This window comes from Vespa crabro, chromosome 19, assembly GCF_910589235.1.
Source record: "Vespa crabro chromosome 19, iyVesCrab1.2, whole genome shotgun sequence".
NCBI lineage: Eukaryota > Metazoa > Arthropoda > Insecta > Hymenoptera > Vespidae > Vespa > Vespa crabro.
In genome coordinates, this window is record NC_060973.1 from 100,394 (window position 1) to 116,136 (window position 15,743).

At 30.0% G+C, this 15,743-nt stretch overlaps 4 protein-coding genes and 1 long non-coding RNA gene across 8 annotated transcripts; 2 read left to right on the forward strand and 3 right to left on the reverse strand.

Moving 5' to 3' along the window:
• Window positions 1-68: 68 nt before the first annotated feature.
• On the forward strand, window positions 69-4,652 carry LOC124430844 (synaptic vesicle glycoprotein 2C-like). 3 transcript variants are annotated; one of them, XM_046977977.1, is made up of 11 exons: window positions 69-1,072; window positions 1,199-1,255; window positions 1,390-1,551; window positions 2,219-2,381; window positions 2,639-2,760; window positions 2,899-3,137; window positions 3,213-3,545; window positions 3,674-3,818; window positions 3,909-4,068; window positions 4,253-4,380; window positions 4,471-4,652. In XM_046977977.1, the coding sequence occupies exons 1-11, from the start codon at window positions 1,021-1,023 to the stop codon at window positions 4,536-4,538; spliced, it is 1,629 nt and encodes a 542-aa protein (XP_046833933.1). In that variant the 5' UTR covers window positions 69-1,020; the 3' UTR covers window positions 4,539-4,652. The 3 variants fall into 3 exon arrangements, with proteins under 3 accessions (XP_046833933.1, XP_046833932.1, XP_046833934.1); XM_046977976.1 differs by having other exon boundaries at window positions 4,253-4,652; XM_046977978.1 differs by lacking the exons at window positions 1,199-1,255; window positions 1,390-1,551 and having other exon boundaries at window positions 4,253-4,652.
• LOC124430854 lies at window positions 4,441-8,138 on the reverse strand. Its single transcript, XR_006943868.1, has 3 exons — window positions 8,006-8,138; window positions 7,228-7,621; window positions 4,441-5,828 (listed from the first exon to the last, which is right to left on the reverse strand). It is a non-coding gene; the product is annotated as an uncharacterized LOC124430854 (long non-coding RNA).
• A 65-nt stretch (window positions 8,139-8,203) lies between these two features.
• On the forward strand, window positions 8,204-10,337 carry LOC124430849 (protein ABHD13). 2 transcript variants are annotated; one of them, XM_046977988.1, is made up of 5 exons: window positions 8,204-8,887; window positions 8,975-9,206; window positions 9,348-9,478; window positions 9,540-9,697; window positions 9,954-10,337. In XM_046977988.1, exons 1-5 carry the CDS (start codon window positions 8,722-8,724, stop codon window positions 10,224-10,226), a joined length of 960 nt encoding a protein of 319 aa, XP_046833944.1. In that variant the 5' UTR covers window positions 8,204-8,721; the 3' UTR covers window positions 10,227-10,337. The 2 variants fall into 2 exon arrangements, with proteins under 2 accessions (XP_046833944.1, XP_046833943.1); XM_046977987.1 differs by having other exon boundaries at window positions 8,206-8,887; window positions 9,285-9,478.
• Window positions 10,338-10,475: 138 nt separating this feature from the next.
• Window positions 10,476-12,755, reverse strand: LOC124430843 (toll-like receptor 3). The gene is made up of 4 exons (XM_046977975.1): window positions 12,435-12,755; window positions 11,288-12,378; window positions 11,021-11,214; window positions 10,476-10,832 (listed from the first exon to the last, which is right to left on the reverse strand). Exons 1-4 carry the CDS (start codon window positions 12,616-12,618, stop codon window positions 10,556-10,558), a joined length of 1,746 nt encoding a protein of 581 aa, XP_046833931.1. The 5' UTR covers window positions 12,619-12,755; the 3' UTR covers window positions 10,476-10,555.
• A 21-nt stretch (window positions 12,756-12,776) lies between these two features.
• On the reverse strand, window positions 12,777-15,735 carry LOC124430848 (DNA polymerase delta subunit 3-like). Its single transcript, XM_046977986.1, has 2 exons — window positions 14,514-15,735; window positions 12,777-14,396 (listed from the first exon to the last, which is right to left on the reverse strand). The coding sequence occupies exons 1-2, from the start codon at window positions 14,580-14,582 to the stop codon at window positions 13,143-13,145; spliced, it is 1,323 nt and encodes a 440-aa protein (XP_046833942.1). The 5' UTR covers window positions 14,583-15,735; the 3' UTR covers window positions 12,777-13,142.
• Between the last annotated feature and the right edge of the window lie 8 nt (window positions 15,736-15,743).

Below are 15,743 nucleotides of genomic sequence, written 5' to 3' on the forward strand. Positions count from 1 at the left end.
AATGATTCATTTATCTTGATGATAATCGTTCTATCTTTTGATTCTTTTTCTCTCGTTTATGTTTGAAATCACAGCTTTTATTATTATAATTATGTAAGAATTGCCCAATATTTTGAAGAGTATGTGTACATTTTCGATAGATCAAACTCGATTAAATTCGTAATATACGATCGAATTATATATTTAACGAAAAATGCAACTGGACATATTTGAGGTAATAAAAGTAGTGAATAATAGCGATCTCTTGACATTTCTTGAAACGTAATGATAAGAAAAATGTGTGAATAAATATGGGAGCAGAAAAGATGAATGAAAACGTACGTATTTACCAAAGTAGAAATAATGTAATATCGGGGGGAAAAAAAAAAAAAATAAAAAAAAAAAATAAGATATACGAAACGATTTAGCAAAACGTTCTTACGTAACTCGCCTCACGACTTGTCTTCGATTAGTGTTAATGATTACTATTCTATGAAAATACGAGGAAATTCAATACTACGAATACTTATTATTTCTTTCTATTTACTTTTTCTATTTATTTTTATCTTTACTATTATAAAAATAATTACTCAGCTTTCAAGCAGCCTTTAGATAGGAAAAAAACTCGACAAAGACGTAGAGGGGATATGCATATTATTTAAAAAGCAAGCGCATCAGACAGAATTTTTATTGTATTCACCGTCTTTACCGAAGGATATCCACATGCTTCAATTTCTTTCCACTTGCTATCACTTATTTCCACTTGCTTTCCCATGCGAATTCGTACGAAAATTGTGAAACTTCTTATCATATCAATATCGCATCAATCTTACAATACATATTCCGAGTTTTGATCGCGTGATTATAGACTTTGTTGATTTTGTTCAGTTCACAGTGCCGCTCTAGTTTTGAGCATATCCATCGATCAACTCTAGCTTATGATCATTTATATGTGCGAATACGTTCTTACGTGCACCATTCATTTCCAAGAAATCGCTCCTCAAGAATTCATTAAGGAACCTTTAAGGAAAGTTATTTTCAATGGGTGAGAAAGACATAGAAATGAAGCAATCGTCGATACAATTATCAACAGGTAAGATAAACTACGGAAAGCGATTCATTTTTTCTTCATTGTAATTTGCATTTTTTCTTTCCCTTTACTATTCCTTCCTTGAAAATTATCATTGAAAATTTCACTTGGACATTTTTCTCAATGCAGATGCGTCTAGCGAGATAGATTTAGAAGAATTCGTCCAACTTGCCCTTAACGAAACAGGTTCGTTATTAGTTCAATAACTCGACAAATAAATACCAATCGCATAAATCAATCTTCTTCGCATAGTCACGTTATTTCTTTCTTTATCTTACATCTTATTATATTAATCTTTATACTCGCTCTTTGCCGATTAGGGTTTGGTAAATTCAATCTGAAGGTGATGGCCCTTTGTAGTCTGATTTATCTAAACACAGCACTCAGTATAAGCAGCATCGGATTTATTCTTCCTTCGGCAGCATGCGATTTTCAAATGAGCACGATCGAAAAAGGGAACATCAATATTATATTTTTAATCGGTAATAAGCATTCAATATTTTCATTCTTGTCTGCATATATATTTATACATATATATATATATATATGTGTGTATATATATATATATATATATATATATAAATATATATATATATATATATATATATATATATATATATATAGTACAGTCGCTCAGAAAATTGTCGAAATACGAGAATAAGTTATCCTCAATCCAATTTTACTGATGTTTCAATAGGGCCTTTATGATATGTGTAATCAAACATAATAAAAGTTCAATTTTCAACATAGAACGGGTTTGAATCGAATAAAATCAAATCATTTTTTAGGAAAAGCAATTGGAAAGAAAAATTTGGGATTTGGCATAAAACGATTTATTCAAAAAACCAGTTTCATTTTAGCAGATATGGAATTCTTTTTTCCAACATTGGGAAACTGTTGCGTCTGTATAATTTTTTGAGAATTCCACTTTAGTTTTTCCTCAAAATCAAATTGGTTTGACATAACTTTTTATCTTGTTTTGAAGATAAAAAAGTGTATAATTTAAGAGTGTATAATTAAAAGTTATGAAAATATTATCAAAAAATCAATAAAATTAACTGGAAGAAAATTCATCTTCAGTGAATGAGCAGTATTATCGATCAGTTAATTACATAGCCTTATGATTAATCCTAATCTTTGTAAACACAGGAATGGCTTGCGGGTGTTACTTTTGGGGTTGTTATGCCGGAATCAAAGGTAGAATAAAAACTTTGACAGTCTCGTTGTTTCTTCAAGGAACGTTTGAAATTTTCTGTAGCATCGTCCCACACTATGGATTTTTCTTATTATTTAAATTTCTCAGCGGATTTTCGTGAGTTCTCTATTTATTTCACTTTTACACAAGCATTTGATACAAGCTCTTTAAGAAAATCGATACGGTCATTGTTACGTTATAACTACTTTTAACGGATTGATAATTATCCGTTTGATATGTAAGAAATGTCATTCTCAAATCGATCAGTTTCTCTTATTTGATTAAATAGTAAAAACAATGGAAATACTTATTGATGATTTTTAACTTCTTTTATTACAAAGGGGCAAACGTACAGTATTAGTTATATCTTTCAGGTTAAGCGGGCAAAGCGGGACGCTCTTTGTTTATTTAGGAGAATGTCAACCAACAAAATATAAAGAGACATTACTTTCTTGGTTGGAGATGGCATGGACATTAGGTCTTATGGTGTCACCACGTAAGAACGATTTCATTATTTTACTTTACGTATTCTTCAAAGTATATTTTTATTGTCCAAGTATTTCATTACCTTTTAAACGTCATATAATTGACTGTCTAATGAACTTATTTAAATATGATTTTTATTAATTTCCAGTTATCGGTTGGATAATTATTCCATTAAAATTTGATTTCGATACGAAACCTTTTGTATTTCACTCTTGGAATCTATTCGTTTTAATATGTTCCCTTCCGTCATTAATTATCGGCTTTTGGACGTTACATTTCACTGAAAGTCCCAAATTTCTTGCCGAAATGATGCAAATGTCGGAATTGGCCGTGGTACTTGGAAAAATATATTCCGAAAATACTGGTAATCCGGTGGAAAAATATTTCGTAAGTATTCATTATCGTGCGTATTCTTAATCGAAATGTTATTCTAAGAAATGTGCTTGTGTCAAATTTGAACAGGAAATACTCGCTAAAAGTGAAAATCCTTTACATAAAACTTTGAAAATGAATAATTATGAAAATTCGAACGAGGAAATTAAATTGAATAATTTCCGTGCGAATGTGCATTCTATGTATACGCAAACGATATCTCTTTTTAAACCACTGCACATTATGAGAAGTCTTAACGTATTCATTCTCATATGCTGTATTACGGCCTCTTACTACACGCTGATGCTTTGGTTTCCGGAATTGTTTCAAAGATTCGCCAAGTACGAAATGATGTATCCAGAAAAATTCGCTAGCGTGTGCAAAATTTCGAAAATAAATCAACTTGGAAGCAATAATACATTGGCAAGTAAATGCGAATGATATGAATATAGATAAAGAAAATAGATGTAAGAGGTGCCGTATTTATAATTGAAGAAGAAGAAAAAAAAAAAAAAAAAAGAAAAAACTCTTTACTTTATCTTATATTTCAGATGCTGAAACGTGATATATACGACTGCGAAAATAATATTCACAACAATGTCTTTTCCCATACATTTCTCTTAGGACTAGCTTGTATACCACTTAGTATTATGCTTCCGCTGACCGTTAAATACACGGGTTATAAGATTTATTTAAGTAAATATTCTTTTTTCCACTTCATTATATCGTTATATGCCTCTTGTATATATTCAATTAATAAGAAACATTCTTATTTTGATATTTCAGTAATTTGCACATTCCTCTGTACTATAGTGACCATAGGCTTTTTCTTTATAAAATCATCGACACAAAATCTTATACTTTCTTGCATCTTCGAAGCGTTGATATCTATATGCATGAGTATTATCTTCTGCGTGATCGTCGACCTTTTTCCTACCAATATAAGGTATGCAAATGTTTAATAACAAATTTCCATTTTTCAATTATAGCCATAAGCGGAGGAGGAAAAATCATGATGAATATAAAAACACAATTTAATATAATATTTTTTAAATGTCGCCCGCAGATGCATCCGCAGACTATTAATTTATTTAAATAAATTTTATTACTAAGTTCAAACTATTTTTTAGAATGATGGCAATTGCTCTAGCTGCATTTTGCGCACGTTTGGGATCATTTGTAGGAAATTGGTTATTTGGTTACTTAATAGACAATTATTGTTTATCATTGATACTCATAGTAGCTACACAACTTTTCTGTACGTTTTATTCAACATTTTGTGTTATTATCTCCTTACAAAAGTGTATTTACGTTTTTCTACATTTATCTATATTTTTCTTCTTTCTAGTAAGCTTTATACTCAGCTGTCTTACACCTGGAAGATTTGGACAAACAAAAGCAATCAAAAATACATAATTCCAAATATTTCGATTTAAAATGTATGTATCGAATCATATATGTGTGTAAGATGAAGATGAATTTGTTAGACATATAATGTATGATATGAGATAATTTTATCTACCATTATAATTTTTGCATATTTATTTCCATTTGATGCTATATATATATATATATATATATATATATATATATATATATATATATATATATATATATTATTTTCATTAAATGTTCACTCTCTCTAAATACTCGAGATTATCAAATAAGAGTAATTAACTCGGCAAACGTCAATATGTACACGCTAACTATACACACGCGCACGCACGCATACATATAGATTTAGGCTATATCGCCGACGAATGGTCGAAAATGTCACGTAACTGATGATGTCATTCTCTCTGAACAAACAGAACTTTACTCGTTATACGTAATCACAATTATTTGACCTTGCGACGGCATCAGAGAGTCTAATTTCGTCTTATCATCTCCCTTATTCATACTATATGTCTATCATATCCCTTAGTCATACTATAGGCAGACTTTTTACAAAATGTGACAAAACCAATTAATTCATTCTCTTCGTTAGACCTCTAAGATTTATTCCTTCACTCAATCCTTCATTTCATTCAGCTTTCTTTTTTTTTATTCGTCCTCACTTTTGTCAATGCTCCAATTGGAGCGCCGAGAAATTGTCAAATAGTATGTATTCTTTAATTAACATTATCTATTATATGTAAATACATAAATGAGAGATAATTCGGTCAAACTTTGTGCGCTATTGGGTGAAACCAGAGCACTGGTGATCTTTTAAAAGTGTTCTCTTTCTATTCGTTTGGAAAGGTTTACGCTATGAATTCTCATGGTAACAATTTTTGTCTGATTTTGCTGATGAAGGACTTATCCAAAATATAAAAGAAAAATTTTTATCTTTAAATTATTATCTTACTTGAACACCTCGTGAGATTTTTGAAAAGCATTATTTCCTTGGGGAAAAATCATGTCCAAAGATAGATAATTTTCATAAGCAATTTTCAACCAAGTAAAATCTCGTTTGGAAAATCGAAAATAATGGTCTCATGTGAAAAATCTTTATCTTTCGAATGAGATCGATCAAAAGCTTCATCAAAATCGGACAAAAGTCGCGACCAGGAGAATTGATGGAGTAAACACGCTACATGTATTTCATGCAGGTACCGTAACATATCTTCGTATCCTAGGTGGATTTCATATGCAACCATGTTCGCATACATCTGATTTTTTACTTTGAAGAATTGAATTGAAGCTATCAAGTTATAGATTTTAAGCCTGCAATAAATATAATAATATGAATAAATTTAGCTGGACATATATCCTTGATTATAATCTATCAATGTTAGCTATCATTATTCGAAATAACATAATTTAATAAAGGTTATTTTCTTGTCACTTTCTTTTCCCCCCTTTTAATCCTAATGGATACGTTTCTTTCGTTCTCTCGTTACTTCTTTTAGGCACAATTATTTTTTTTATATTGTCTGCTATTTTTGACTTGGCGCTCATACGTCAATACGTACTTCATTGTCATTATGAAATATGATGTTATTCGATTATTTAAACATACATAATGTTAAAATTTATTATTATCTCAAACGAATCGGCATGTTTTCGTTCATAAAAATAGAAACTTATTACTTGTTGTATAAATATGGACACACCGATATCGTAACCGAATGTTGATAATTTGATATTAGGACCCAATGTGGACTTTTCTGACCGCACATATTAGTGAACCACGTTCATAAGATAACGAATAAGCGTCGAATCATTGCCAAGTTTTTCAAATGTCCACAAGCATAATGATCATCTTAAATGCAAATTCGACGCGAATACTCGATAAATTGGGGATAAAGGAGAGATCGTTTAAAAAGAAATAAAACAAAATTCAATGTAAATTTAACAATTATTGCTAAATAAAGGAAAGAAATTATCAGAAAACAACTTTCATGCAAATATGGACGACTGTAAATCGTGCACGTATTGCCAAAGTCAAATCATTTTTTAGGAAAAGCAATTGGAAAAAAACAAGTTTGGGATTTGGCATAAAACGATTTATCCAAAAAAGCAATCTCATTTTAGCAGATATATAGTTCCTTTTTCCAAAATTGGAATACTGTTAAGTCTGTATAATTTTTTGAAAAAACTTTAGTTTTTCCTCAAAATCAAATTGGTTCGACATAACTTTTTATCTTGTTTTGAAGATAAAGAAGTGTATAATTTAAGAGTGTATAATTAAAAGTTATGAAAATATTATCAAAAAATCAATAAAATTAACTGGAAGAAAATTCATCTTCAGTGAATGAGCAGTTTTATCGACCAGTTAATTACATAGCTTAATGATTAATCCTAATATTTGTAAACACAGGAATGGCTTGCGTGTTGTTATGCCGGACTCAAAGGTAGAATAAAAACTTTGACGATCTCATTGTCTCTTCAAGGAACGTTTGAAAATTACGAGCTTTTTAAGAAAATCGAAACGGTCCACTGTTACGTTACAACAACTCTTAACGGATTGTTAATTGTCCGTTTGATATGTAAAAAATGTCATTCTCAAATCGATCAGTTTCTCTTATTTGATTAAATAGTGAAAACAATGGAAATACTTATCGATGATTTTTAACTTCTTTTAATAGAAAAGCGCAAGCGTACGGTAGTAATTATGTCTTACGGGTTAAGAGGGCAAAGCCGGACGGTCGTTGTTTATTTAGGAGAATGTCAAACCAACAAAATGTTTAAGAGACATTAGGTCTTACGGTGGCACCACGTAAGAACGATTTCATTATTTTACTTTACGTATTCTTCAAAGTATATTTCATTACTTTTCAATCGCCATATAACTGACTGTCTAAAGAACTTATTTACATATGATTTTTATTAATTTCCAATTATCGGTTGGATAATCGTTCCATTAAAATTTGATTTCAATACGAAACTCTTGGAATCAGTGCGTTTCAATATGTTCCCCTTCCGTCATTAATCATCTGCTTTTGAACGTTACATTTCACTGATACATTCCCAAATTTCTTGCCGTAATTATGCAAATGTCGGAATTGGCCGTGGTACTTGGAAAGATATATTCGAAAAATACATTATTCATTATCGTGCGCATTCTTAATCGAAATGTAATTCGAAGAAATGTGCTCGTGTGAAATTTGAACAGGAAATACTTGCTAAAAGTGAAAATCGTTTGCACGAAACTTTGAAAATGAATAATTATGAAAATTCGAATGAGAAAAGTAAAATGAAGAATTTCCGTTGCGATGTATACGCAAAGCATATCTCTCTTTTTAAACCAGTGCATCTTACGTAAAAAGAGTCGAAAGAGCTTTTGGACGAAGAAAGGTTAGGTCGTATTATCCATTTTCTTTTTAATATGCAACAATGATGATAAGCATATTAATGTTAAAAACGGTGATACGATAGGATCGCAACAATTGAATACTCACCACCTTGTATAATAAAACGGAAATCCGTGCAATATTTGTAATTATTATTTTTTTTTTATATTCCATCCGTGGAATCGAATATTTAAAGCATGTATACTCTTGACTTGTCATATACCTAACCAATCGTCGAAGAAGATTATTACGCAGGCGTTTCCTCCGTCTATATGACGAGTAGATGTCGATACTGTTCCATTACTTTTGACGCGAAAAGGTGTAATGTGATGTTCTATCATTTGAAAATGTTTTTAGTAATATTTCATGTCTTTACATTAAACTTCGTATATATTTAATCTAGTTGACATACAATATGAAATCGCAAGGTGATAGAGTATATTTTATAGGAAAGCGATTGATGATTTACATAGTAAATGTAATTCCATGTCACAGGATATCTGCCTAACCTCCATTCGTTACATCGTTTTGATGTACGAGACACGTATATTTAATGAGCTAGTTTAATGCTCGAATTGTTTACTCTTTTACCGTGGCCATCCTTTCTCTAACCTTAATATACATCTTTTTAATCTTATATATTAATAGAAGACGTTATTTTGAGGTTATAGCTCGAGCACTGTTTATAATTATATTGTTTGACACTTAATGAAGATCAAAGAACGTGCTTTTGGTAAAAATTGTAAAAGTCAACGTTACTTGAATAACCAGCACCATACTGCTAAGACTTTTCCTCGAATTGGGTACCGTATGAAAGTAAAAAAATGTCCTTCCGTATGAGACTAGCTCGTAGCCGGCCGATTAGACTATTAGGTGGTATCGCCATAAAATGTTGGATATTTTCTGGTGCATACATTCTTACCTGTTTTTTATTATACTGGTTGTACGGTGGTATTTTTGCTTTCTTCCTCCTCTGTTTTGCTACTATAGGTTGGTTCCTCTAAATGTTATAATATGATAGAAACTAATTTTTATCTATTTTAAAAATTGTATACATCTGTTAAATCATTCTTATAGGTATATTATATCATAGAGAAGATCAGCTGCTCTATCATCCCGAATCACCAGCCCATTCTCGTGTTTACGTTCCTGCTCCTTCTATATTCAATTTGCCTTATGAAAGCATATATACGCGTTCAGGCGATGGTACTATGCTACATATGTTTTTTATTTCTCAACCTGAAGATAGGGCGAAGAAGGCCCCAACTTTACTTTTTCTTCATGGAAATGCTGGAAATATAGGACATAGGTCAGACCATTTAGAAAGAAAAATACTTTCATTGATCTTGAACATAGAAATTAGTCTATAATGTAATATTGTAAGCAGACTTCAAAATGTCGTTGGTCTCTACCGTAATATTCAATGCAATATCCTAATGCTGGAATATAGAGGCTATGGATTGTCGCAAGGTTCACCATCCGAAGAAGGATTGTATATGGATGCTCGTGCAGGAATTGATTATTTAACATCGAAAACCAATATTAATACCGATGAAATTATTGTCTTTGGTAGATCATTGGGTAAGTTGTATTTCTGATTTCATTAAAATGACAATAATAATAATGATCCTATTTACTAAAGGCGGAGCAATAGCAATTGATTTAGCAACTAAGGAAGAAAATGCAAGGAGAATTTGGTGTCTTATACTTGAAAATACATTTACGAGTATACCCGATATGGCAGCATTTGTAGGATCAAGATTTTTTCAATATCTACCACTTTTTATATACAAAAATAAGGCATGTTTGTATTAATTTCAAGATTACTCCAAGAAGTATAACAGTCATATTATGTGTAATCATATATTTTCTTACACGATAATATTTTTTATTGACATATTGTTTTATTAGTTTTCTTTTTCCTCCTTTCTTTTTTCTTTTTATTTTGTTTTGTTTGTTTCTTTCTTTCTTTCTTTCTTTTTTCATTTTTCTTTTTCCTTTTTTTTTTTTCTTTTTTTTTTTTTTTTTTTAACGGCATTGCTTGTTACTGTTGCAGTATTTATCTATTTTCAAAATACGATCGATGACAGTACCAACATTATTTATCTCTGGCTTAGCAGATACATTCGTGCCACCGCGAATGATGCAGGAACTTTTTAAAAATTGTAAAAGTCAATATAAGAAGATTCTTCCAATTTCTGGTGGTACACATAATGAAACATGGTGTCAATCTGGATATTATGAAAGTATATGTTCTTTTTTGAATGAACTGAGGGAAAATCCATCGATCCAAGTAACATCGGGTCACTGGCAAATAGATGATATTTAGAAATCAATATATAAGTGAAATACATTTTGCGTCCAAATGTATAAATATATTCTAAAAAATGTCCACAATACAATATTAATGTATTTAAAATAAATGAGGTTGGTCCAATAACTTGAACTATATATATTATCTATTTCTACTGTCATCATTAATTCAATGACAAAAGTATCTTCTCATTGGAACATTTCTGAAGCAATTAATTGAACTTTTGCAATAATCTTTAACGTTAAGTAATCTCTTTTAAATGAAATACTTCTAACCAGGGATTTATTAAATTTAAATTATACAATTGTATCGTTTATAAATTAATATCTTTTTCTAATGTTTAATTATAATCTTCTGTTTTTACGAGATCTTTTATTCTCTAACTTTTGAGTCAATAAAATTCCAATGACAAAGAGAACTATCAACAATATGATAGCAATCCCTAAGATCGCAAATAATTCAGGACTGGACTCAATCATTATTATTTTTCTTTCGGACACTGCCTCATATTTTTCTGATAAATTTGATAATAATTCGGACATGTCTTTGCAAAATATTTCTTTCTTCCATTTGTACCAATGCACCAGTCTTATGTTCAATAGGTTTAGGGGCGTTGCGCATCTATTGACAGCATAAAAAAAAAGAAAAATTTCAATTTCTTACAAGATGTGCACAATATTATATATATATATATATATATATATATATATATATATACATATACATGTAAAATCACATGTATATATATATATATATATATATATATACATATACATGTAAAATCACATGACAAAATTCGTATTAAATACCTTAAATTATTCAAAATACTTGGATTTATAACATAAAGCTGTGGTATTAGGTCACTTAACATCCATTGTAAGGAACAATTGCACGCGAAGGGATTTCCTTGTAAATCAATACCATTATTCATTTTAAGAGTACCGTCGAATAATAATAATAATTTAGGGGAAATGTAGTTAATGTTATTGTTACTGAAATCTACCTATAATAGGAAAAGAATTTTCTATTTATAATAGGAAATAATGTCAAGAATAAGGAAGGTAATATGTACTTACGAAACATGCATTCATATGATCCAAAGCTCTCTCATCAATGGTGATCAGTTTTTTATTGTTCGATATCGTAAGATTAATGCAATCATTTACGGGTGCTTCCAATTTTAAGAATGCATCATTATTAATCTTTTCAAGAAATGTAATATAATTTGCAACGAATGAACGTAGTTTTAATTTAGAATGAAATGTTAAATCCTTAATTGGATTTCCACTGACGACAAGTGTACTCAATAATGGATAATTTTCTGATGATAAATATTCCGGGATATTGGAATAATTATTATTAGAAATATCTAATACTTTTAATCTCTGAAGTGTTATATTTGGAAATATGGCCAATTCGTTACCACTTAGATTCAAATATTCTAAAGAATGAAAAGAGGATAAATTTGTTTCTAACCAAGAAATGTTATTGAATTCAATATTTAGTTCTTGAATTTGAGATGGTTCATAAAGTAAGTTTACGATCTCGTTGTATTCAGTGTGTAATTCAATTAAATTTTCTGGCAGTTCATTGAAGTTCAATGATGTAAGAAAATTGTTATTTATCCCAAGTGTTCTTAAATCAGAAAGTTGCAAAAAAATATTTTCAGAAATTGAAGTAATTTTATTAAATGACAAGTCTAAATGTTGTAAGTGCAAGAATGATTTGAAAAATACATCATCAATAAAAGTTATATCGTTATGAGAAAGATCAAGGGTAATTAAACTTATGACAGATTGTGAAATAGTCGTTGATTTAAGTATTTTGATATAATTATGACTCAAGTTTAATTTAGTAATTGTTGATATTTCATCAAATATAATATTATCAAAGATTTTCAATGTATTCCTTGAATAATTTAACTCATCTAGATTATTGGATTCTGTTAATTCATTAATATATATTTCAGGCATTAAGTTTTCAGACAAATCTAATTTCTTTAAATGCTTCAGTTTTATAAGTATACTCGGTGATATAAACGTCAAATTATTCTTTGATAAAATTAATCCCTCTACATTTTGAAACTGATCTAGCATTAATGAGTTCAATTGAATTCTGTCATCATTTGTAATTAATTTTTCATGGCAATTAATAATTATTCCTGTACCTGCAATATTTGCATTTAATTAGGATTATATCATATGCATAAAAAGTTTTACATACCTTTAACAGTACACAAACATGTTGTACATATATCACTTTTACATTTATATATAATGTTTAAACAAAGTAAAATAATAATCCAACTATTAAATAGAATGTTGTTCATAATTGAAGACATTTGATCATGTATCGGCTCACTGTTACCTCCTTTTATATTACTCAACCAATGGTAACTTTGACACATTCACCATTCTATCTGTGATAACATATCTGATAACATTTCCAGGTAAATGATTAAATGCGCGTACGCATCAATGTCTTTAGATATAGTTTATAATTTTTAAATGAAACTCCCAAACTCACTAGAAATTTACAAATTAAAAAAAGAAATCTTTACAGAAATCTGAAGAAGTTTGTTCCTTTTTATTCATTATTGTAATATTAAAATAATTAACAGAGTGCTCTTTCTAAAAATGATATTCATTAAATTGATGTGATAGGAATCTGGTAGGAATGTGGTTTGGCAATTCTGATGTTGGAGAGAAAATGAGGAAAGGCAAATATTATTCACATGTAATAATAGTAATAGTAATAATAATAATAATAATAATAATAATAATAATAATAATAATAATAACAATAATAATAATAAAATGGAGAGATGGCCGTTTTATTATAAGTAATAAATTAATAAAAAAAATATGATATATATATGTATATAAAGCAGATATAACTTTTTTATATCTATATTTAAACCTATTATATAAATTATGATTTTTTAAAGAAGCTAGTTAATGTAGTTTGCTTCTTCTTGGTTTGTACTTTAGCAACATCTGCAGATACTTTCTTCTTCTTTGTTTCATCTTCTTCATTTGCCGTTTTCTCCGTCACGTTTTCCGTACAATTTTCATATACGTGTACCTTTTTGGTTACAAGAAAACCATCTTCTTCGTAAGTTTGATCGACCACTTTAAGAATCCTTGCTTTACCATTATTATCCATCGAACGAGGAGGAGAAGGGGATTTCTCTTTGTTATCTGAAATAATTTCCATCTCTTGTTCTGACTCTGACTCTGTAGACTTCACACGTTCATCTTCACTTTCAGAATCTATTAAATCATCATTCACGATTATACGTTTCCGTTTTTTAACTGCACTCTTAGATTCTTCGCTACGATTTCGTTTTATCCCACGTGTTTCGTTTTTTGTTTTATCATTATTTTTAGTAGAAATAACTTGTGCCTTTGCAGCATTACTTTTTATATCATCTTTCGTACTATTATCTGCTTGTTCTTCTTTATCAGAATACTTTCTAACGTCTGAACTTTTTCCAAAAAAGCTGGCAATACCACTTTTCTCTTTTTTCTTAACAGATTTACTTTCCTTTGGAGATGAATTTTGTTTGTCGATAGATTTCTTCTTAGGTGATGTTTCTTCATTGATAGATGTAAATTTTGAAGAAATATCTTTTTCCTTATTATGAACCTTTCCAAAAAGATTATTAAGGCCACTTTTCTGAGATACTGAAATAGTCTTCTTATCTCTATATTTTCCATTTGTCTGATTATGTTCATTTCTTTCAGAAATGCCTACTTCTTCGGATATCTTTATAGACTTTAACTTCTCATCATCCCGCTTTGGAATAGAATGATCTTTGAATAGCGATCCCCATCGTAAAATAGAGAGTTCTTCGTCACTGCGTTCTACACTTTCATGGCATTTAATAGCACCAAATCTAACATCTCCTTTATCATAGGTAAAAAGCGAGTCTAAGTCAGGTATAGACTTTTGTATACTGTATAAATGTTCCGATATTATATTATTAAATTTATCTTTTGCTGCATCTAAATTTGATTCTTTCACAACTTCTACCCGCATTCCACCCGACTTTAAATTACCAATCAACATAACTGTAGACTCGATGTTATTTTCCTTTCGATGCCTCTGCCAGAATTCCCACAAAACTTGTTTTGCTACATTTACATGGACCTCTAATTCTTTGCTTAACCATTTATACGTAACCTAAAGTACGATAATGTATAAAGAAAAACAAAACAAAACAAAAAAAATGATTAATAACTGAGACGGGGCTACTGCCAAGAGGACATTTTTATAATTGAAAAGTAATTGCGTATTTACCGCCTTATCATTGTCATAAACGTAGGTGGTCAAAATTTCTATATAATGATTCATTAATTCTACGTTCATGGTGAATCAGTTTATAAAATAAAATAAATAATAATTCGTGAGATATTTGTTTCGATACGATTAAATGACGAAAACAACTACTAATAACTGCTACGATCATAGAGATATACGCAGGCAGATATAAACTATAAGATCACTGTTACACTACCTAGCGGTTAAGTTTTAAACTAAACTACATTGGCATTATTCACAATGGAAAGTTTAGTTTAAAATTTAACCGCTAGAAATAAGATTAAATATGATAAGACGTAAGAGTAAGAAAATCGACCAATCTCATCGAATTCATTCGACTTTTCTCATTTAGCCTTCTGGATTTCTGAATGACGAATTTAGGTGCCTGTCAATGTGCTCTAGAATAAAAGGAACGAGAAATTATTCCAAAATTTAACGATATCTTAAAGAAAGTTAGACTCGATTGACATGAAGAATTGGACACGTATTATTTTTCCCATATAATCATCTGTCTAAATTACTGTCTGTCTAAATACTTATTAGAGTGTAGTAACATTCGTAGTAATTTCTCCGTGGCGTGTGCATCGTGAAATGCACTTCCTTGCATTTGGAATGATTCAGATTTTCTGAACTGAAATCAGTCAGTTTGCGGACACGTACAAGCAGGCAATCGTCTACTTCATAAAAACAAAATACACGGTTCAAGCGTGATATGAAAATCAGTAATGGCCAGCTTCTTCTCTTTTGTCGCAGATTTCAAGAGGCGCCACAATGCGAAATTTTTTCTTCGTGAAAAATGTCGAAAGCAGCATTTATGCCACCAATGAAAACGGCCATAATTTTTGACCGATTTTGATAAACAAAGTTCATTTTAAAGACGAACGTTTAATCTAGAACTCTGCTTTTCCAAATTTTTCGGAAAAATATTTCGGAATTCTTTTTTTTTTTTTTCCAAAGAAAATGAAACTTACTCAAAAATTCGAAAAGGCGGGGTCTTAGATTAAACCTTTGTCTTTAAAATTGGATCTTATTCATCGAAGCACGCCCGTTCTTATCGTTGACGTATAAAGCCAGGGGTGATGAACAATTTAACGATAAAGGAAGATTTGACGATATGCACATTTCGATATTTGAAAGTTTGTGAAGGAAAAATGCATAGAACCGATAAAACGCTGTTAACTCGTGTCTGGCTTCAGTAGAAGGCAGGTC

Excerpts from the sequence above, each read along its gene's own strand:
- LOC124430844 (XM_046977976.1), top strand. The coding sequence starts at position 1,021 with ATGGGTGAGAAAGACATAGAAATGAAGCAATCGTCGATACAATTATCA. Across the intron at positions 2,761-2,898 it reads AGGTCTTATGGTGTCACCAC|TTATCGGTTGGATAATTATT; the intron begins GTAAGAACGATT and ends ATTAATTTCCAG. Across the intron at positions 3,819-3,908 it reads GGGTTATAAGATTTATTTAA|TAATTTGCACATTCCTCTGT; the intron begins GTAAATATTCTT and ends TTGATATTTCAG.
- LOC124430849 (XM_046977987.1), top strand. The coding sequence starts at position 8,722 with ATGTCCTTCCGTATGAGACTAGCTCGTAGCCGGCCGATTAGACTATTA. Across the intron at positions 8,888-8,974 it reads CCTCTGTTTTGCTACTATAG|GTATATTATATCATAGAGAA; the intron begins GTTGGTTCCTCT and ends TCATTCTTATAG. Across the intron at positions 9,479-9,539 it reads TGTCTTTGGTAGATCATTGG|GCGGAGCAATAGCAATTGAT; the intron begins GTAAGTTGTATT and ends TATTTACTAAAG.
- LOC124430843 (XM_046977975.1), bottom strand. The coding sequence starts at position 12,618 with ATGTGTCAAAGTTACCATTGGTTGAGTAATATAAAAGGAGGTAACAGT. Across the intron at positions 12,379-12,434 it reads ATGTTTGTGTACTGTTAAAG|GTACAGGAATAATTATTAAT; the intron begins GTATGTAAAACT and ends CAAATATTGCAG. Across the intron at positions 10,833-11,020 it reads AGTATTTTGAATAATTTAAG|ATGCGCAACGCCCCTAAACC; the intron begins GTATTTAATACG and ends TGCTGTCAATAG.
- LOC124430848 (XM_046977986.1), bottom strand. The coding sequence starts at position 14,582 with ATGAACGTAGAATTAATGAATCATTATATAGAAATTTTGACCACCTAC. Across the intron at positions 14,397-14,513 it reads TTTATGACAATGATAAGGCG|GTTACGTATAAATGGTTAAG; the intron begins GTAAATACGCAA and ends ATCGTACTTTAG.